The 20,599-nt window shown below is 48.9% G+C and overlaps 9 protein-coding genes across 9 annotated transcripts; 6 read left to right on the top strand and 3 right to left on the bottom strand.

The window, feature by feature from the left end:
- Positions 1-494: 494 nt before the first annotated feature.
- Aspvir_006267 (uncharacterized protein) lies at positions 495-2,973 on the bottom strand (the record flags this gene model as incomplete). The annotated part of the gene is made up of 5 exons (XM_043269469.1): positions 495-629; positions 685-1,342; positions 1,391-2,225; positions 2,273-2,288; positions 2,365-2,973. The coding sequence occupies 5 exons, from the start codon at positions 2,971-2,973 to the stop codon at positions 495-497; spliced, it is 2,253 nt and encodes a 750-aa protein (XP_043125404.1).
- Positions 2,974-3,267: 294 nt separating this feature from the next.
- On the bottom strand, positions 3,268-4,170 carry Aspvir_006266 (DUF3632 domain-containing protein; the record flags this gene model as incomplete). Its single annotated transcript, XM_043269468.1, has 1 exon — positions 3,268-4,170. The coding sequence occupies one exon, from the start codon at positions 4,168-4,170 to the stop codon at positions 3,268-3,270; it is 903 nt and encodes a 300-aa protein (XP_043125403.1).
- A 936-nt stretch (positions 4,171-5,106) lies between these two features.
- Aspvir_006265 (uncharacterized protein) lies at positions 5,107-5,646 on the top strand (the record flags this gene model as incomplete). The annotated part of the gene is made up of 2 exons (XM_043269467.1): positions 5,107-5,329; positions 5,387-5,646. The coding sequence occupies 2 exons, from the start codon at positions 5,107-5,109 to the stop codon at positions 5,644-5,646; spliced, it is 483 nt and encodes a 160-aa protein (XP_043125402.1).
- Positions 5,647-6,289: 643 nt separating this feature from the next.
- Aspvir_006264 (uncharacterized protein) lies at positions 6,290-6,961 on the top strand (the record flags this gene model as incomplete). Its single annotated transcript, XM_043269466.1, has 2 exons — positions 6,290-6,334; positions 6,407-6,961. 2 exons carry the CDS (start codon positions 6,290-6,292, stop codon positions 6,959-6,961), a joined length of 600 nt encoding a protein of 199 aa, XP_043125401.1.
- A 568-nt stretch (positions 6,962-7,529) lies between these two features.
- Aspvir_006263 (uncharacterized protein) lies at positions 7,530-7,988 on the bottom strand (the record flags this gene model as incomplete). Its single annotated transcript, XM_043269465.1, has 1 exon — positions 7,530-7,988. The coding sequence occupies one exon, from the start codon at positions 7,986-7,988 to the stop codon at positions 7,530-7,532; it is 459 nt and encodes a 152-aa protein (XP_043125400.1).
- A 1,507-nt stretch (positions 7,989-9,495) lies between these two features.
- Aspvir_006262 (uncharacterized protein) lies at positions 9,496-10,617 on the top strand (the record flags this gene model as incomplete). Its single annotated transcript, XM_043269464.1, has 3 exons — positions 9,496-9,737; positions 9,804-10,030; positions 10,094-10,617. The coding sequence occupies 3 exons, from the start codon at positions 9,496-9,498 to the stop codon at positions 10,615-10,617; spliced, it is 993 nt and encodes a 330-aa protein (XP_043125399.1).
- A 491-nt stretch (positions 10,618-11,108) lies between these two features.
- Positions 11,109-12,836, top strand: Aspvir_006261 (uncharacterized protein; the record flags this gene model as incomplete). The annotated part of the gene is made up of 5 exons (XM_043269463.1): positions 11,109-11,170; positions 11,232-11,332; positions 11,380-11,531; positions 11,579-11,960; positions 12,010-12,836. 5 exons carry the CDS (start codon positions 11,109-11,111, stop codon positions 12,834-12,836), a joined length of 1,524 nt encoding a protein of 507 aa, XP_043125398.1.
- Positions 12,837-13,348: 512 nt separating this feature from the next.
- Aspvir_006260 (uncharacterized protein) lies at positions 13,349-14,026 on the top strand (the record flags this gene model as incomplete). The annotated part of the gene is made up of 3 exons (XM_043269462.1): positions 13,349-13,686; positions 13,736-13,976; positions 14,021-14,026. 3 exons carry the CDS (start codon positions 13,349-13,351, stop codon positions 14,024-14,026), a joined length of 585 nt encoding a protein of 194 aa, XP_043125397.1.
- A 1,441-nt stretch (positions 14,027-15,467) lies between these two features.
- Aspvir_006259 (uncharacterized protein) lies at positions 15,468-15,959 on the top strand (the record flags this gene model as incomplete). The annotated part of the gene is made up of 1 exon (XM_043269461.1): positions 15,468-15,959. One exon carries the CDS (start codon positions 15,468-15,470, stop codon positions 15,957-15,959), a length of 492 nt encoding a protein of 163 aa, XP_043125396.1.
- Between the last annotated feature and the right edge of the window lie 4,640 nt (positions 15,960-20,599).

Here is a 20,599-nt window from a genome sequence, read left to right as displayed (position 1 = left end):
ACATATACATGCTATTATATGTTTTCTTTTTCTGTCTTTTTGCTTCTCAAATTGTTCATTTTAAATATAATTGCGCTGTGGTCGTAAATGGAGTGAGAAGGGGTCTATTATCGACGTTGAGTGTTGACGGCGCGGAATGCCTCTGACAGCTATATATATAAAGAGTTACTACCACTAGTGAGCTATCCGATGATAGAGGTTCATTATAAGAAAATAAGTTGATGTAGTAGTTCATTGCTTTAAAGGCAATGAGGATAGCAACATATCCACACATAATTTGGTTATAGTTTCTAATGCGGAGGCCGATTATGATATATAACGGATGCTGCCCTTTACCATTCCCAAAGACTTAGCAAGTACCCAATGCTCCAAGCAGAGAATCGAATTCCGACTGCAATCACGCCGCAACAATGCTGCTCAGACACTCGGAGAGCAGTGTCAAGTCAAACCGGCCAGGCGCTTTAATTTACAGAGATCTCTCGTCGAGTAGAATTTCAGATCTTGAGAGACTGGTCGTCGCATGTGAGAAACCCCATAGGTAAACTGCCAAATCTGTAATGGTCTAGGTGGAGTGGTAAGATCCAGCTCATTGGCTCGGTGTCACTCGAGTTGAAAGGCACATCAGGAATCTAGTATGCCGGTCAGCCGCCGGACGAGTACTTGCGAACATGGAAACACACTCACTAGAAAGTTCCAGTCCTTCGTCATCTCGACTGCTATGTCGTCCACGGGTCCTCCCCTCAGCTCTTGGATCGAGGCTGCCATCTCTTCTAAGATCGGCAAGCATTTCTCTCCAGCATTCTCGACGGCTTTGACCAGTTGCGTGGTGGCCTCCCTCTCTCCAAGGCCGCGCATCAGTCCTTCGACCCGGGCCGAAACGATGCTCATGAGCAAGTAGCCTTTGGCATTGGTCTCACCGGCCTTGAGGGCCCTCAAGCACCATCCCTTTGCATCCTCCAACACCGAAAGAAGGTCTGGCCGCAACGGAGCAGGACAGAGACCGTCGTCCTCCTGTAACTGGGTGCACAGCTCTATCCCAATGAGAGAGCCAGCATGTATGGCCACGCTCGGGTAAAAACCCGAGCTGCAGGTGACGAGTCGCGGCAGATCGTTACTGTACAACAGAGCCGCGTCGCTGGTGCGAGCAACGGTCGTCGGCGATGGGGACGGACACGCAGCTCGCCACAGTTTAAGCGACGACTCGACCACCGGCTTTTGTGAGAAGACGTAGGCGGCCCCGTGCCGTGCCTGGCCGAAGAATGGAATGTGCAGAGCAGAAAAATAGCGGTGCATGAGGAGATCCACGGCCTGAATTTCGAATTGAGAGGGCCCTTCGCCGGAGCTGGTGCATGCTCGCAGGGTCTGTGCCAGCACGCGATACGCCTCTCACAGGTCTGCATCGAGCCGGAGTGTCTCCTCATATGTGCCGGGAGAGGCCAAATCGTTCAAGAATTTAACCACGGCAAGGCGATAGGGGAAGGTCCTGCGGAGTGCCACCGCCATGGAGACTTTGGTGAAGTCTCCTTCCGGTCTCCGAACTGGATCCTGAGCCTCGAGCTGCTCATCGTCAAAGTTGGTAGGAGCGGCCGTGTCGAAGTCGTTGAGAGATAGTAAGGAAGGACTACCAGAGGTTAAACTAGACTGCAGATTGACCTCGAGAATTGTGTTCCAGAGTCGTCGACGCATTTCTATTACAAAAGTCGTCATCTGGGGTAGGCGGCCGGGATCCCTGTGCAGGCCCATGTAGATCGCTTTCCGCAGCAGAGCGCCGGCCGATACCCAAGGTAAATCCCCACTGAATCCGACTTGTTCCTGCGCGAACAAAAGCAGCAGGTTGGCCTGGAGAGATTGAATGTTCAGCCTTGACTTGTACTTTGGACCCGAGATCCAAAGCTGAGCCTCGTAGACCCATTGAATGGCCGAGGCCCGCAACGAGAACCGGTCATCGTAGGTTACAGCGCCGAGGGCAAGCACAAGCTTAACCTGCATCAAGAAGGCCATGTCGGGCCTTTCATTCAATATCCAGAGCGCCTCATACTTTCTGCGAAAGGCGGGGATGTGTAGGATTCGATAGATAGCCTCAGTTGTTCGGAGGTAATTATCGACGAGTGCATCCGCTATCTCTTTAGGAGGCAGTGTGGACGTCGGGGGTGAAGGCCATGAAGGCCATGCAGGCGCTCGTGCCGCTTTGATGCTCCGAGCCAAGTCTTTGCACTTCTTGATGCCTATCCAGGCCGGCGACGATTCGTCACGAAGGAGGGTTCAAGTATACTGAAGATGTCGCGAACCTATTGCAGTTTAGTTTCTGATTATGTCCATGAAGACAGTGATGCAAGTAAAATGGAACCGTGTGTGTGCACCCACCAGACAGACACCGCTGACGGCCCAATGACTTTGGCCGAACAAGCGTGTCTTGAGGCTCACATTGTAAGGGATGGGCTCCGGCTGGCCCAATGCGCCTCTCTTACGATGGATATGAAGCGTTCCGCTCAGACGTGAGCTCATTGTCTCGATATCCGAGTCGGGATCTAAATCATGGGACGGCTGGTTCGGCCTGGCATTTGCTTGGGCCAGCTGATTCTCAAGTTGTTGAATCCTTAGTTTCAACTGTGTCATCTCGGCATCTTGACTAGGATGCTCGCTCGGGGGCCTCGATACATTCGAGATATCGGCCGCCACTGAGCTCAGTAAGTGGCCTGGAGGAGTTGACAGACTATCACCGGATGCACTGCCTATTTGCATCGACTCTTCGCTCTCGACCGTGAGACCTTGGCCAGCGTGGTGCTGTGGGGAGTAGCCAGGAGAGTGAGGCCGAGGACCCTGATTCTCGTAGACGCAAGCGCCGCTTCTGGACCGCAGACAATTGCTGCAGGGTCTCTCTCGATTACATCGGATTTTGCGTCTCCGACACAGAGTACATGACACTGTTGGCCTTTTGCGCCGCCCCTCAGACAGGACCATGAATTTTGCCATGAAGACAAGAGGATAGAGGCAGTCTGGCCGTGGAATTCAGCAATTCATGACAGGTTTCAAGTTGAGCGTCACATGATAATTGGACGAAAGGTGAAAGAATTAATTTGACCTTGTGGTTGAGCATAAAAGTTCTTAAAAGATATTCTTTATATATGAAGAATTTAAAGTGTAAGCTAGAGTAGTCTTAGATACATCATACTGGTTCGTGATATTACTTGCACATAATACAGAAAAGAAAGTAGCATCCCACAGCTCCCATTCAAGCAAACTCAAGCTGCGGTCGAGATAGATCCATCAGTCTTCTTTCAAAAGACCACTAACCACCTCAGCAGCCTCTGCAACCACAGCCCTCGTTTCCCCATCCAGAACCTCCCCCTCTGCACTCAACTCCCGCAGCCTTCTCTCCCACAACTGCCACCGCTCCCTCGTCAGCCCGTCCTCCCTCGGCCACAACTCCGTCTTCTCATCCAACGCCGCAGCCCAATGCCGCCGAAGCTCCTCGTGGTCCGCCTCCCACAGCGCCACCCCCCCATCCCGCACCCAAGTCGCCGCCACCCGGACATCCAGCGCCCATACCTCCTCCGGCGGGATTATATGCGCTTTTGGTTGATGGGCCTGGGGTCGCTCACACTCCAGCACGTCACGACACGCATAAAATACCCATACAGGATGCACCCCGCCTTTCCTGTTAGTCGCTTTCAGCAGCGCGGCGGAGAAGGCGCAGAAGTGGAGAAAGGACTCCGCGCCGCGGCCGGTTGCAGTGGAGGTAGAATCACGCACGCCGTCCCAGTCGCGCCAGGCCTCGAGGATATCGTGGACGTCGCGCCACTGCGCGCTGAAGCGGGGTAGCGTCCCCCAGTTCAGCTTTCCGTCGGGGCTGGTGTAGCTGCGGAGGCTGCGCTGGGCGTCGGATCCGGCGCGGACGTTGGTTGGCTGTGTTGGTGGTTGTGTGCGGAGGGCGTCGAGGAGGGCGAGGTGGGGGGTGTGTGTTGTTGAGGTGGCGACGGCGGTGAAGAAGGCGTCCCAGAGTTGCCAGAGGGCGTGGGCGGGGTCTGGAGAGGTGGTGACTGCGGTGACAAGGTGGGCGGCTGTCTCGTCTGGAGTTGAGGATGGGTTGGTAGAGAGTAGAAGGGCTTGGATGGGGGTGGTGAAGGGATTTGGGGGGTTGGTGCCTGGGATGTCGAGAATAGTGGTCATTTTGAGGTGGAAGGTGGAAGGTGGAATGGTGAAGAAGTTAGATGTTTTGTTTGGTATGAGTTTCTGGTGGTTTTAACTCTTGATGTCTTTATCTTAGCGTCTAAATAGGTGAATAACATGACTCAAACCTCGAGTTAGGTGGTTGTCCGATTATGCGTCATCTCACCTGCATAATGTGCCACCGGGAATAAGCACAGCCGCAGCCGCAGGGTTGGAGTCCCTGCAGCCAAGATATATTTGCTCGTCGAATCAAAGTCTTTCTTTCGCTTAACATGTTGGAAATCATTCCTCATACCTGTTCTCAATCTTTTATTGCATCATCCAACATGGATTACCATGATATGGTCATAGCCCCGTTGAGTGGTACGCTTATACTCATTGAAAGCAAAAAAGTACTGGCTGTGATAGGACAACTAATAACTACCTGACTATCTAGGCAAGGTACTCGAACCGAGCCTCTACTGGGGGCCTTACAGGGAGGAATAAGTGCTCGCAAGAGTTCATGATTGACCGAGTTGAGCTGCAAGGCTGAAATCCAACAGTCGAAACACATTTGTCTGGTCAATGATCATGTTACTATGGTCTCAGTAGATGTCAGCCAGGCACATCTTTCCTCAATCGAGAAGGACACAATGCTGCGCCATGTAGGCCAAGGCATTCATACGTGAGATAACCCTTCGAAAGAGGCCTGTACAGGCGGACCAGTCCATCATGATGTCAATTCGAGTTACATCGTCCACCTTAGCAGCTTTGAAGTCAAGGATGATGCTGCTTATCAAGTTCTGTACAATCGCTGGACTGTCCTCCAGAGAAGCCTCACAGAGGTATAAATTGCCCTCTTCCAGCTGCCATTGCTCTCTCTATCTCCATCTCCAACCACCATCTCAACAGACAGCCACAGTCATCTCTTATCTCCAAATTCCAAGTTCCATCACAATGCAGCTCTCACCTTTCACCCTCCTGACCTTGGCCCTTGCCCTCGTGCAGACCTCTTCTGCTGCCCCCGCCCCCGCCGATGCTCTGAGCAAGCGAACCGTCGACAATCTCCCCCCAAGTGACCAGTTCATCGAGTGCCCAGGCTACCGCTACAGCCGCGCCCAAGTCGAAAAGGCCATCCAGCGAGGAATCAACAACACCCCAACGAACGAGCCCCAGCCCGGTTTGTAGTTTCACCTCATTATGCCATCCCACACCACTGACCTCGTTTCTCTTACAGGCGGCTACCCTCACACCTTCGGCAACAACCGCAAGCTAGACTTCGCCAAGGAATGCAAGGGCAAGACGCTGTACGAGTTCCCCCTCCTGCACGGGGATAGCATCTACGGGGGTGGCGACCCTGGCGCCGACCGGGTCGTGTTTTTCATCCACTCGAGCAATCCCGACACCAATCCTACGCGGGATGGCTCGTACTGCGGTGTTATGACTCATGACGGGGCGCCGGCGGGCGAGTTTGCGTTGTGCCCGGTGAAGGATTAAACAGGAGATTGCTGGCTGGGGCAAAGATTGAATGTGTACTGTGATTTTCAGTTTGGTAAATGTCACTTGCTATAGGTAGATAGGATAGGAATTGATGAAAGTCTTTCTTTCAATGCAGATAGCACCATAACCTAAACTGTATAGACGTAGCTCAGGCAAGTTGGAGTTAGGGCTATTCCTCCATGTGGAGCTGCGGTCCGGCCCCAGTCGGGTGGCGTCGGTGGGGGCCAGTACTTTGGATTGGGGCCAAACCATGATCAGGCTGCCTAAGGACAACAAAAGATGAGATCTAATCAAGTGTATGGAAGTAAGCGGCATAAAGCAGGGCAATGGCCCCTGCATTAATGACGCAGTGTCATATCTCCGGGGAGTGACCTTGGGGTTTCTGATATTGATACAAGCGGGGCCGAGATTCAGCCTTGCGTAAATTCAATCAATTAATGAGAAAATGGGGGCGGAAGGCGCCTAATGGCTGTCTGGCAACTGGCGCCAACGCTTCTTGTCCTGGAATGGAATGATAAATGGGTTATCCTCAGACAAGGGATGACGTCATTGTACCTTTGCAGTTGCGAGCATATAAAGACGTTACAGAATCTTGCCCTTGCCGTCTCCAATTTTTCCCGTCACGCCAGAAAGCATTACCATGACTCGCACCTTGTTTTTCTGTATCGCAGAAGAGGCTAAGCCTGTAAGTCATATTTGTAATCCATCAAGGACGTCACGCCATAGTGGCAGCGTCGAGGCTGACTGGGATTACCAGTTCGTGCCCAAGGCCTTGGGCGAATTCAGTACAGACCCAGAAGACCCCCCCTTTCTATACTATCTTGTTGAATCGAAGGACTGCCCCAGAACGGGAGAGGGATTCAGAATGAGGCTACAAGACGGTGAATCTTTCGAGTCGGATTTCATCAACGCCTCCAAAGAGGAATGCCAGAACTGGGCACTCGACAAGTGGCTCCAGCCGATCAAATTCAACTTTATCGAACCGAGTATTATCGCTATTGCAGATGAGCGAAGTGCTCGGGATGGGACTCTTCTTATGAGCTTCTACTTTGGTGACGATGCCCCGGACGAGCCTCCTATGGAATTTGACGGATATGGGCCTCTCCCGCCAAAGGGCAACACCTGGTACGACTTCAGAATTCATCATAATGCAGCTCAACTCTTCCACGCCTCGCTTTTGTTCACCGAACCGGATATTTTCTTTCCCATCTATTTTGGACGACCGGAGAAATTCACGGATGAGACTGGCGTCTTCGATGTGCTGAAAGCGTGGAAGCACACAGAGGAAGAAAGCAGTGACAAGGAGGAGTAGAGATTACCTATCTCTTCCTGATTGGCCTTAGAGCTTAGCTTCTGAATAATTCTATTACCTTTTTGTTGTTCTTGCCATTCTCGCTCTCCTAATATCAATCTAGTATGATGTGGCCCGGTTGTTCTTCCTAAGCGATCAAATCAATAGGTAATGTTGAAAATCTGATTAGTACTACCCTACTGCATAATTTTTAAGGCGCTGCGTGACTACCTAATTGCCGGATCTCGGGCATGAACTCATGACTCTGATGAACAGTTTGTATTTCAAGACATATAAATCAATTGCAACATTTCATCACGAAGCCAAACAAAGCGACAGTATAACAGATAAGGACATTTCCAAGTCAGAATGGCAATATATCCGCGGAGAATTCGACAGAATAAAATCCACATGTGTACGGGACTTCTCTCGATCCGACCTTTCAACAATGAGTCCCGCGGTTTGATAGGCATACATCGGTACACTTATTATGAATCCAGACCTGACTAGTCTTGCCCGAGACCGCATTCTGGGTGCATTGATTCAATACTATTTCTTCATTAGTATGGTTTAAGCAAACCTCAAGAAACTAAAAAGCTGTTGACTCACTGGTACTAGCATAGGGGGCTAGGTCGCTTTTCCGGAGGCCAGTGATTTTAGAATGCCATGAGACGCAGCAGAACGCGTTCTTGTCAGAGTCACCTTGGTAGCATATCTGGCGCGGCGATTCACCGACTGTCGCATCGGAGTTGTCATAAAGCTCAGACACGAGAGCGACACAGTTGCCATTCCGAGCCGCATGCGAACTATCACAGACGGGCGTTTTGTTCGCGTTCCCGCAGCTGCGTTGCTGGAGATTGACTGTCTCAGATTGTTCGGTCTGACTGCCGGTTGGGGGACCGAAGTAAATGAGAGAACCGCCACCTCTACCGGTCTCACGGTAGTGCTCAACCCAGCCATTGGCCGCGCTCTGCTCCTGAATGGGAGAGGCCACGATACCCAAGGGCACGGCCAAAATCAGTAAAATGGACTTGCGGTTGAAATACATGTTTGAGAAAGTATTTTGATGAATTTGGAGCGTTTTTGGAAACTGAATTTGGAGATGAATTGAGAATGTTGAGGATGAAGCAAGATGTACGATCTATTCCACCTTTTATAATCTAGAGCCCCTGGAATGAGCTTGAGGCCTCAAGGATATGCTGGCACAGGCATAATCAGAGCCCAAGCCCTTCTAGTATGGTTGGCCCGTCTCCATAATTGATTAGTTGACCGCAAAACATGCACCTTGTAGCCGGCCCCGATCAGCGACTGGGTCTTAGGGCGATGGATCCCTTGGCGAGGTATTCCGTGACTTCAATGACTAGTTCAGTGGGCACAAGGCGCCTACGAAGGAGTTTGATAACAAGGTAGGGCTCATCTACATCATGGTCATATGCGTCGACAGGTCTTGCCGCAACGCGCGCCAACCAACATTATAACATATTACAAGGAAAGTTACCTCATCGGGGGCCGAGTCAGGGTAGTTGGTCTCGGAGATCCCTGAGCTGAGCGTAATGCCTTGGCGCTTAGCACCCATAATACAGCCTACTAAGTCTTCGTGAGACGCACTATTGGGTAATCACAGAGCCCGATGTTGGGACGGAGCCATGACGAGGTTCTCAGCCACTCAGTATACCTTGCGATTGATCAATGGGGGCGCTCATCAACTAGATCGACCCCCGCCATACCCCGAATGCTACCTATGCTTGTATAACGCTGAGACAAACTCTACCCCTGCGTCGTCGTGACCCAATCAAAGCTCCTTCGAGTCCTGCACTATACGTTGGTTAATATTTTGCATGTGATGCAACAGTCTGTAGGCCAGGTACTCTTTTACACGAAAAAAAGGGTCCTACACGTAAATCAGCCGTCTACATTCTGAAATGCCCGTAAACGTCAAATGTTCTTCTCTAATAGGTAGTTGCTTATATTTGTTCCAGAATCTTAGGTCCTCTTTCACCTAAAGTGAGTTTGCACATAAGAAACTCACAGGCTCTGCCTCAAAGCTACCTACCTCACAAGCTTCCACACCTCTAAGATTTCCTCTACCTTTGTGCTTCTTGATCCACCCCTAACAATCAAGGCTTAGACAGCACAGATGGGGCCAAAGAGTAAGAAAGATCCTTGCCCCAAGGCTTCTCGCCCCAAACATCCCCTCCCTGCTGGCCTCGGAAGGGGTCCTGCTTCTCGTTTACCGTCCAAGGTAGATAGAATACCAACAAACACATGCCTAATTCACTTCATAGGACTAAGTTACAGCTGCTACGGCCCCAGTGGATCAGATACTATGATTCGTCTCAACATTCCTACCAACTAGATTTTACGCCTGCGAATGGCACAGCCCCAGAGATGAAAATAGACCACAATGTTGAGTGCTGATCGAATCTATCTAGAACAGCAACTTGGCAGAAAATGGCATTTATATAAAAAGCGCTCGAGATCTGGCAGCAATATCAAATGCACACCATCCTTTTTCTATTCAAAGTTTACTACCGAAAGCCGTACAACCATTCGACATGTTGTTCAACATTCTTGTTAGTCAACTCTTTCTGCTTTTTCTTAGCTGCTCGCCCGTCTTTGCGGTCCCAATCAATGGAGCTGGGGGTGAAGCAGACCTGCTTGCGCGTGCTGGCAACAATGGCAAGGGCACATCGAAAAGCAATCCCAAAGATGCAACATTTGACGTTGCCGGATGGGAAGACATCGCGGAAGAGGATTGCTATGTAATGCTTTGCTTGAAGAATGGAGAAAGAACCTGGTAAATACTACCTATACTTATTACCCAGCTTACCAAGTTTCATTTACTAATAGATCAAACCTGCAGGCAAAGAAACCCTACAACTGGTCTCAACAAAGCCCATTACCGAAAGTCTGGAGCAGCAGCGAAACCCTTCCAAAAGGACCATGTGCCCAAGCGCCATACCGGGCAAATCAATCCCCAGCCTGGAGAAAGGACAGAGACCAATAGTGCAGAAGAGTTTCCCTGGGAGAGTATGTCCCAAGGGGGCTCAAACGCCGATTTGCTCCCTGCCACTCGGCATGAACAAAAATGTACGTTACATAATAATGGCTTGTACCAAGAAAAGTTTCTCTCTAACACAACATGAATGACAGTGCAAGGAGCTGCTATTACGAAAGGCTTTCATGGTAGCGATATTAACCTCGGCGACTGGTTCAAAATCACATTTACAGGCAACCTGGGCCCCATTTGCCAGGCGCTACATCGAGATCCCCCAGACGACAGTATTTGCAAAAAGCCCGAGGTTTCCCTCTTTGGCAAGAAAATAAACCTCAACGACTGGGTCTGGTACATGGCTAAGGTTGGAGGGAGCCTCGCATACTATCATGCAGCTGGCAGCTCCAAAGGCAAGATTGGGAAGCGTATGAGCCCAATCGGAGTCCATACTTATAACGACGAAGGATACCAGTTCGTCGAGGGGCGCGATGAGGATTTCAAGAATGGTGACATTCCACCTATCGTCAAGCTGCATGGGGATTTCGAAGATGGCAAGCTCGATGCCCTCGAGGCACGCGCAGAACATTACACAGATGGAAAGCCCGCTTCGCTCGAGATGTTCGAAGCAGATCTCGAAAACATGGAGATTACTGAAGAAGATTTGGAGATTATCAAGCCATGAAGCCGGACGATCATCTATCTACAGAGTACTTTGCGCTTTTTATGCGGCTCTAGGTCGCTTTCATTCACCACTAGCTTTCGACAATTTCATTCTGCGAAGATAATTCCTAGGCATAAAGTAAGTAAATTGTGTTTGTTGAATTTCAGTCTACAAAGAAACAATAAGTGGGACGTCAGTAGGTAGGTATACTCCGAAATCATCGCCCAGCCGGAGCCGAAAAACTGTAGCAGAGCAATTCTAGATGCCATGTAGGTTGACCCAGCAACCGTCATACAAACCTATATGACAACGATCATCCTTCCTTTGCAGGCAATCTGGTCTGCTCTCTCCTCCCAAATTTCCGTATGTTTCGAAGAAGGTTCAGCACCTTCTCTTATCTAGAGAAAAGCCAAGCTATACGGCCTCATATGACCCCGCCAATATGGAGAAGTCTAGGACAAGGACAAGGTATTTCGATCCACAACAGCGCAATACTGGCTTTGTCACTGACTATGTTAGACGACGTACCCATTGAAGAAGCTGATCTCTATAAATACCAACGATACCGATGGCTGTGCGTGGTTCATTATGACGCTACCTACCACTCTACCTACCTGCTAATAAGGAGTCCTTAGGAGCCGGGAAGCTGAGAAGCTCGCAGTACGTTATCGTAAATTCAAGTTGCCAGCCCTTTTGGACGCTGCCGTCAACGTGACCGGTCTTAAGGATGCCCAATGTGAGTGCTTACCATATTGAAATTCTTCCACGGCTTATTGTTTTTAGGTATCAAGGTTCTCAAATGCATGGAAGGGCAATACAATAAGGCGCTAGTCCTGACCATGAGTACTGGCCAAGAGATAGTTGCTAGACTGCCAAACCCAAATGCAGGACCGGCTTTTTACACAACTGCCTCGGAGGTAGCTACTCGTCAATTTGTAGGTATCTTAACTCACGATCTTCTGCACGGCTGACACGCGCAAAGCTCCGTGACTACTTGGAGATTCCAATTCCCCGTATTTATGCTTGGTCCGCGGAAGACTCAAACGCAGTAGGGGCTGAGTATATCCTCGAGGAAAAGGCAACAGGGCAGCCATTGGGATCACTCTGGGATACATTGCCCTTACCATCTCGGTTGGACATTGTCAAACAAATCGTCGACATAGAGAAAAAGCTCGCATCAATCACCTTCCCCAAGCACGGATGCATATACTATCAGTCAGACCTCGAATCGCGACACGCTACGCCATCTTTTGCTTCGGTTCCGGACAACAATCCTGGTTTGCCCAAATTTGCGATCGGCCCTCTGACTCACCCAAAGTATTGGCAGGGTAAAAGGGCATTGATGGAACTCGATAGGGGACCATGTGGGTTGTTTCATACCTTGTCACTTATCTTTGGTTCTAACAGTACTAGGGAATAGCATTGCGGATTATGCTGTAGCTGTTGGGAAGAATGAGATTCAATGGGCCGAGGAGAACGCGCAACCAAGAATGAACTTTCAACGGTCACCCGAGGAGCCCGAAACCCCAGGTGATTACATATCGTTGCTCCAGCGATATACTAAGCTTGCTCCTTTCCTGGTCCCACCCTCAGCGAGCAGTGAGCAAACCATTACAATCTCACACCCCGACTTGCACCTTGACAACGTCTTTATTGATCCACAAACGAACCATATCACGTCCATCATCGACTGGCAGCACGCTTCCGCGTCGCCCATTTTCTTACAGAGACCATTTCCGCAGATGCTTGAACTTTCGCGGAACCCACAAGCTGAGCGCCAAGTAATCGAGAAGCGACTCCTGGAATTCTATTTTGAAGCGCTGAAGAGTACGGACCCTTTTCGCTGGAAAGTACTTGGTGCACCGTTCCATGATATCAGAACGGAGCCCATTTCACTGGTGCCTTGTTGCTGGGACCGGGAGGACCTCTTCTCCCTCCGCAATGCAATGATCGCAGCTGTCGCTCGTTGGAACGATATAAGCGATGGTAAAACTGAATGTCCAATTGGATTCACAGAGAAGGAACTGGAGCAGCACCAAAACGAGATGGAGCTGATCGAAGGGGTCTCAATGATTCTTCACCAGCTACACGACGACGGGTTTATCTCTCTGGGTGGAATGGTTTCTCCAGAGCGATATGAAGACGCCAGGAAATGGAACGAGTATTTCAAGCAGGAGTTTATCGATTTGGCTGAAGATGAGAAACAAAGAGAGCTACACGCCAAAGTCTGGCCGTACTAATTAGGAAGTACCCCGAAGGTTGATAAAATGGGATTCAACTGCAAGACCTTAAGTTACCTTACATGGCTAGGCACTTTAGGTGAATAGGAAAGCAAAACAATGATCACCTACCCATCATGTGATGTACGGACTACTTCTTCCTGTACCTCTCTCCTTTGATCATCATCATCGATCATCATATCAGCTTTCCTCCTTTTTCATCCAATAGGAGAAGCATCCTACAGAAAGACGCAAAAAAACACCCGAAGCAGATGACAATAGATGATCTATTCGTAGACAATTAAATGCTGTACTGTACTCCCCTCTTTTCCTCAATTGTTCCCAATGGTTTCTCTGGTTGCCATACTTCGATGATTGTTGATGTCTGCTTGGTGGAGTGAAAGTGTGAAACATCAAACAAGGGGTAGTGGGTTCTAGGCCGTATGAGGCATAGCGCCCCTTTGCTCCTGTTATCTTAACACTCATCGCAGCCCCCCGTGTCCCAAGCCGAATTGGACAAGTACGCTCTCCAAATGTCGAATACCCTACCACCCTTTGTGGCGGAAGCTCTAGAAAAAGCAGACAGAAATCAGATACAACTTGCTGGTGTCGGCTGTTTTGCACAGGTTATCAAAGTAGCCGACACCGGGTTTGTCATTAAGGAAACTTTTGATCATCCCGTCGTGGGAAATTTGCAACCGACAGAAAAACGTATCTACGAACGACTTGGCCATCATCCTTTTATTCTGCGTTACTACGGCGAGTATTGTCAGGGAAATGGTCTCCCAAGTGGGCTTGTTTTTCAATATCACCGTGCTGGGACCCTGGCGGACAATCTTGCGCTCTCGAACTATCAAGACAAGCGGGCTCAGTACGATTAAACTCCCTTCAAGACTGTCCTTCTGACTGACGCGTTAAAGATGGCCTCTGCAAGCCGCGGAAGCCCTACGATTTATCCACTCCAAGAATGTAATACATAGCGACTTTGGCAGCCACAATTTCTTGATTCAGGAAGATGGCACCTTGGCCCTAGCAGATTTTGGTGGCTCTCGGATCGACGACACCGCGGCCGTGGTATCGTATTCGACACGATATGAGAGACCGTGCTCTGACTACGACTTGGACTCGACGGAGATTGACGACCTATTTGCTCTTGGGACTGTTATCTATGAAATCAGCGTGGGACATCAATTGTATGCTGATAGATCTAGCAGAGAAATCCGGAAATTACTACACCAGCGAGAATTTCCAGATTTAGGACGCATTGCTGCCGATATCCGGGCGGTAATCAGGAAATGTTGGTCAAATAAATATGAGACCGCAGAGGAAGTCATATGTGATTTGAAGGCCACCTCCTCTCCCTCACATCCGCCTCTACTCTGGTTTACTGGACTTTCTTTGGGAATAGTTATCACTGTCCTTGTCATGATTAGGAGGAAGAACCAGTGATTATTTTGATAAGAATTTCATTTTGTCGGTGTTGAGAGGAACTTCTGCCAGCTTTCATCATATCTCCGTTTCCCATGCTTATCCTCTGTTCAAGTCCAGGATTCAGAGTCTTACATTCAAAGGAAACAGCTCTCTAAATTACAAAGCACTAGCATTGACAACTGACAGATGGATCATACATTTAACTAACGTTGTCAGTCGTTGTAGAGCCCATTTGCCTGACAAATAGGACAACGGCCTTTCAACTTGGTTGACCCGAGGTTAGGTGGCCATTGCACTGCATCGGCACAAAATCCATCAGCGCCCTTCTCCTTCACGCAGGAAAGCTTGTTTATGACGCCTTGACTCATGTTTGGTTGTATCGTCTCAATTCTCCGTATAATCGGGAGGTTATGGTCTTCCCCATCAGGGAAAGTGCATCGAGAGTAGTGCTGCACCACTCGAGAGTAAACACACATATTGACCAGAGTAAGGATGAAGACGAAGGTGCAGCTTTTTGTGTAGACGACAGATTTTCCTGTTGCAGACATTAGCCATGCTTTCGGGTATTATTCCCGATATCAGGCCTTGTTCGACGTCCTTCGGACTTCCCAGGCAGGAAGGGGACTTTACAGAGCAAGCACTTAATGCGAACCTGTTGTCGCATCGGACCTCCTATGTAACGGAAATATCACCCACCTTTTATGCTGGGAGACCTTGAAGACAGATCGAGTCTCGGTAGAAAACCATCTAGACCTGGCCCTGAGGTAAAAGAGTAAGGGAACCGATGATGGTTCAGAACTCCAGTTTAATTGCAAGATGTCTCGCTCTAACGAGCTTCAGGCCCGAGGCCATTCCAGCCAGTCGAAAAGTAACCCACCCATACCACCATTAGGGATAACAAGGCTACCAAAAGTGAGAGATTTCTTTGGATAAGCGCCATGAATACATCAGATGGCAGTGTTTCCTTGTTTGATTGGGCCCAGATATGTGAGGTGGCTATAGAGTGCATAAGCGGTTTCCCACAACGAGGCCAACCTTCTCTGGTTGGCGGTCGTAGCTAGCTCAACCGTCTATCAAGGGGAGAAGGTGGGGAAGAGCGCGAGCAGTGGACCAACAGTTTGTCTCAAACCTGGACGAAACACTCTTGAATCCTTGAACCTCCATGTGACAGACCTCTACTAAATTCTACGTATACTGAAGTCCTTCCATTGACAGTCCATAATGGCACGTACTGTCGGTCGAGGAGGTCGTAATCTCCAGCCTCTTCCAGGTTCTCGTCCGGATTTACTCAGACGCCTAATGCACCACCCACGCATACCCAACATCCCCGCAGAGCAAATATTCGAGGCGGAGATAGACAACGTAACAGCGACACAGATTGACGACAGATTTGTTGCGCTTCTGACTCAGGACCACTTCGATGACATGTTTAACAACGATCTAGAAAGATACGACGAGCCAGACGGTCCACAGGTGACGACTGGTGACCTGCGACGCGTGTGGAAGGCCACCTGTGTATATGAACAGCTTGCCGAAACACACCCTCACCTTGTTCGCTTCGACCATCGCGACCCATTCTTTGGGGTTCCTATCCTTGACAAGCCATCAACTACAGTCGATAAGCTCGTGGCTAAGCACAGGTCTACTATGTACTCTGATGCAGATGGACCATCGCGGATTACGCCTAAGTACCAGCCACTAATTTATCAATAGGCATTACATCTGGTGTCAGCACTATCTTTTGTACATTTAAGGAACATTATCTTTGGCGATCTGCAGATTAAATTATACTAATTATCTTCATCTCTCTCACTCTCACTACTTGGCTTCCTTGACGCTGTTTACATTGATAGTCAGAGATTCAGGAAGTATATTAATGAGACTGTTAGGGATGAGGCATTCCACCCCTGCAATATACCCTGATGACATAGTCAGGTGGCCACTGTTCATACTGATCTGTTTCTCTGGGGATGTCTTATCTATCAGCTCATGACAGGGTCCTGGCCTGGCCATGAACGGGAGAATGCAGAGATCCGGCAGATGGTGGTGCAGCATCAATGGCCGATCCTTGAGAGGGAATATCTGGGCGATATCGTGCGAAAGTGTTGGGAATATGGCTACGTGGATGCGGAAGATTTGAAAAGAGACTTGGATAGCTTTTTATCAGATCAAGGGTGGAAGGTTGATGGTGATGATCTATGTGGATTTCGGGCGCCTGAGCTCTTCGATTCTTTATAGATGACCACTTTTTGTCGGTACTCGCCTTTTCTTGAAGTGACTTGAGCCATTACGGTCTCAGTCAACAACTGGTCTAATGTCAAGCAAGATTGGACAACCGCGAAACTCTTAAGACAAGCGGAAACACAAATCAAGGCCAGTAGTTTGACATTGGCAGTGGTTCAGCGTCCTAGGATTGCACACTTTCACTGGAAGACTTGTCTACACCTAGGCATGGGGCATGCCTATTAGCATAGCAATCTTCCTAAAGCAGAGAGGGGAATTCAAGTCAATGGTAGTTATTCATTTCTATCAGTACGGCTAATTTAGCAAAATTTCAGCTTGAAGATATCAGTATGATACTAGGTAATCGTGACAACCAGGCTTCCTACATTTCATCCATTAAATTCCTCAGTTTTTGCACATCAAACAGCCTGGGCTTCTTTCTATCTGGTATATCAGAAACTGCCTTATCGACGTGATTCCTCAACCTCTCAACAACATCAGTTCTAATTTCGAAACAATTTCCATTGAACCAACCGTTAAATATCAGCAGGGACAGCAGGCCAGAGGGCAGACAACTAAACCTGCGACTGAACAAGGCCAAGATCTGGTTATAGTGTGTTGAGAAAATATCCACCACCTTGGCAGACGCCATAATGTCCGAGTAACGACGGCCATTCTCCCTATATGTAATCCCAAGAGTTTGCAACATCTGCGGAGGGGAGAAGTTGACAGGGGCGAATGGAGACGACTCATCATCAGGATCAGTACATGGAGGAAAGAAATATTCCATCCTTGTCAGAAACGGCAGGTGCAGAAAGTCCGGTAGGACAAGGTACTCCAGGAGGGGGAATGCACTGAGAATCTGTAGAACAATATGGGCATTGTAGTACCAAAGGGCAAGGACTTCTTTAAAGAAGAAGTTTTTCATCGCCCTGATGGCAGCCTCCTTCAACTGCTCACTGTCAACTGAACTGCCGCCATTTGGACGGTGACCATCACAGTCCACAATCTTCAGGCCCGTGGCAATGCATTTCTCTGTGAAGGTATGCACAAACTCCTGCCGAATCCCCCCATATCCCATGTACCAAGCCACATCACTAACTATATTATAGAAGTCGTCGCATGTCCAGGTAACAGCACAGACATATTTGCGTGAATCCACGGAGGCCTTTGCTAGATCCTGCTGGAGAGAATTGAGCCCGGGAAGCAAGTACGGATGACAGAGTTCCACCATGCAATCCCTGAGCAGTGGAAATGTCCGAAGGCCTTCCTCGGACAAGAGACGGGGAAGTTTTAGGACTAAACCATCCCTTGTTGATTTTCCTCGAAAGACAAGGGAACGGGTAGCGTTTGCCCACGAGCTGCAGACGCCACGGATGCTTTTTGTACTGCGGACAATCTGGCATAAAGGCAGGACCCGACAGGATAGGCGCTTCTGTATGGAACTGTCCGTGTAGAGTTCGTTTATGAGAAGGTTGTTCAGAATTGATTGGAGGATTTCCTGCGGAAATGATAAAAGAAGGCCTGGTGACTGGTCTGTTGCCTGTGGTGAACACGCCATGGCTTGATGCGTTGCTATACGAGCTCAGATTAAGTGCAAATTTGAGCATCCTATCTACTAGGCACCTGTAGACATAGAACCACTATATAGTGTAGTAGAAATAGAAGTGTAATGATGTGTTCAGCAGTACCTATGACTGCCAAGCACTTTGATTGGTCAGCTATCCCAGTGCTCTTCTATTTCATTGGTCAACGATGCGACCATCCATGATCATTAAGGTAGGTAGGTAAGGTAGGTAGGAGGTGAGGCCTGAATACCTTAAATAACAGGCTATCAGACTACTAAGGTATGCTTAAGTCTACGCTCAATTCTATGCTTGAGCCTATGATTAGGCCATACGGCATACTATAACCCTTTCACAACATCTGTGATATCTGTATGAGACAGTTATCTTGATAAGTACAAGACTCCACCAGATTTAAGGGTTAAATGCTGGCATCTGTTGGCGATCAATGTAACCCACAGAAACTACTTATAACTATTGTTGTATTCCCTGCTGTGTTGACCCTACTGCTATCATACTTACTAGCTAGAGATGGCTGTCTGGACATGGGTTGACATATGACGACCATCGTACCCGAGGTAGATAGACATGCTTGTTTGTCACCTCGTAACTGAAACAACGCTACTCCATAATCAGGCAAGTCGTAATGATTCATTGTGTAAGAATAGATTTTTTACTCCAGCATGATTGCATTGCATTATGTATGATGTTATAAATTACATGAAAGACTGATATACTCGCACCTCGCCGCCCCTCTATTCTGCAGCACTATCTCGAGGATTGCCATACGGCCCATACCCTTAAGCCCAATATGACACCGAGACTACCCTATCCTAAACACAGCAAAAGAACCGTCAAAAATATCCGCAGGAACTTATGACAAGGCCATAATATTCCTGCACAGAATTGTTGACTAGAATGCTTAGACCCAACGCGCTTATGTTGGGCCCAACGATACCAACGATTACAAACTTACTATTGGATCGCTCGTAAGAGTCATAAGTTTGCTTACGTCTCAGGTAGATAAATGTTCGCCCACGCCGAGTAGAATAGTGTGAAATTTCTCTCATCAGCCTTCTGTAGCATTATAACATCAGATACACGCTGTTTAAATGGCCACCCCTACTACTACTACCGCTACTGGCGGTTGTTTCTGCGGAAAGGTCCGCATTGAATATAGCGGTCAACCCATGACGGTGGTTGGTGACCTCCACAAATGAATCAGCCTGTCCATGACCTACACTTACCCTGCTTTTCTCCAGGGACTCTGCCACTGTTCCGACTGCCGGAAACTCACCGGCTCTCTCTACTCATACAATTTCGTCGTCAAATGGGCCGACCTGAAAGTAACCGGGAGGCCAAAAGAATCGCCCAAAATAGCGGACAGCGGGACTCATATCAAGAACTATTTCTGCGCAGACTGTGGTGTGTACCGTGCAGGGCTATATGACTGGGTTGGGAAGACATTATCTGATGAGATCGCCTAGGCACACCGCTCTACGGGCTGAGAATGAATTCTGAGGGTGTTCCGGCCGAGACGACCATTCTCCGGGCTGGAATATTCGACAATATCGAAGTTCTGAATCAGCGGAGGCCTGAAGCGGAAATATTCACCAGCGGACGTGTAGCGTGGATGAGTCCTATCGAAGAGACTGGTCAATTTGATGGCATGGTGCCTCTGCCTTAATTCGATCGTCGAGCTTCTAAGGTAAAGCTAGACTGGGCTACAGACAACCATGCTGAGAGCAGACTTATCTTATGTATCAGCGAAGCCTGGGGGGATGAAGAGGTCAAACTTTTATGCAAGGCGTACGGGGCGTGTCAGATGTAGTCAATCACGGCGAGACAGATGTATTCATTGATTTGGCTACAGACCCAGCACTCTTACAGTTCCAACGCTTAAAGATCTCGGAGTGAATAGATGTAATCAACGTAATAAGGACTGTTGCTATCTACACACGGTGGAAGCCTTCCAATGCATGTTCAATATGTTGTGTTGTAATCCTCCGAGGTTCAACATAGATGATTGTGTGGAGTGACGCAGACAGCACAGCGCACCCCTCGTAGCTTACTGCAACAAGCTGATCTGTGTCTCTTTGCTGGCGGAAATTGCTCGTCTTGTTTGGTTCAGATATCGGTCCACGAATGAAGTCTGCATCCCTGTATTTCTGCGGATTCCCGTCGCTGACGCTGGATAGAGGTGAACGGGTCCACGCCGCTATCAGTTGATCTCAATGATCGGCAGTTGGCTCCCAGACTTTGAGTCCCCAGAGATCGGAGTCTTTGAAGATCATGACAGCCCCGGGGAAACTAGATTATGCGAACGCGTATCGAAAGCGTTGGCTGTGTAGAAACCGGGGCCAAATTGTTCTCGTGTGTCTTTGTTGTTGCCATTTCAGGAATAAAGAAGGCGAGCGTACGTGTCAACGCAGCCTACGAGAGACCGCAAAACCATAATAGCTGAGTCAAAAAGATCAGGAGTAAAAGATGGAACTCTTTTGTTGTTTGTCGTTGTTCTTCTCCGCGTTAACTCGGAAGCATCGGACGGCTTGAGGGAGGCACCAA

This window comes from Aspergillus viridinutans (assembly GCF_018404265.1).
Source record: "Aspergillus viridinutans IFM 47045 DNA, scaffold_4, whole genome shotgun sequence".
Lineage (NCBI taxonomy): Eukaryota > Fungi > Ascomycota > Eurotiomycetes > Eurotiales > Aspergillaceae > Aspergillus > Aspergillus viridinutans.
Note: the sequence above shows the minus strand (reverse complement) of the source record. Positions and strands in the feature narration are given on the sequence as shown.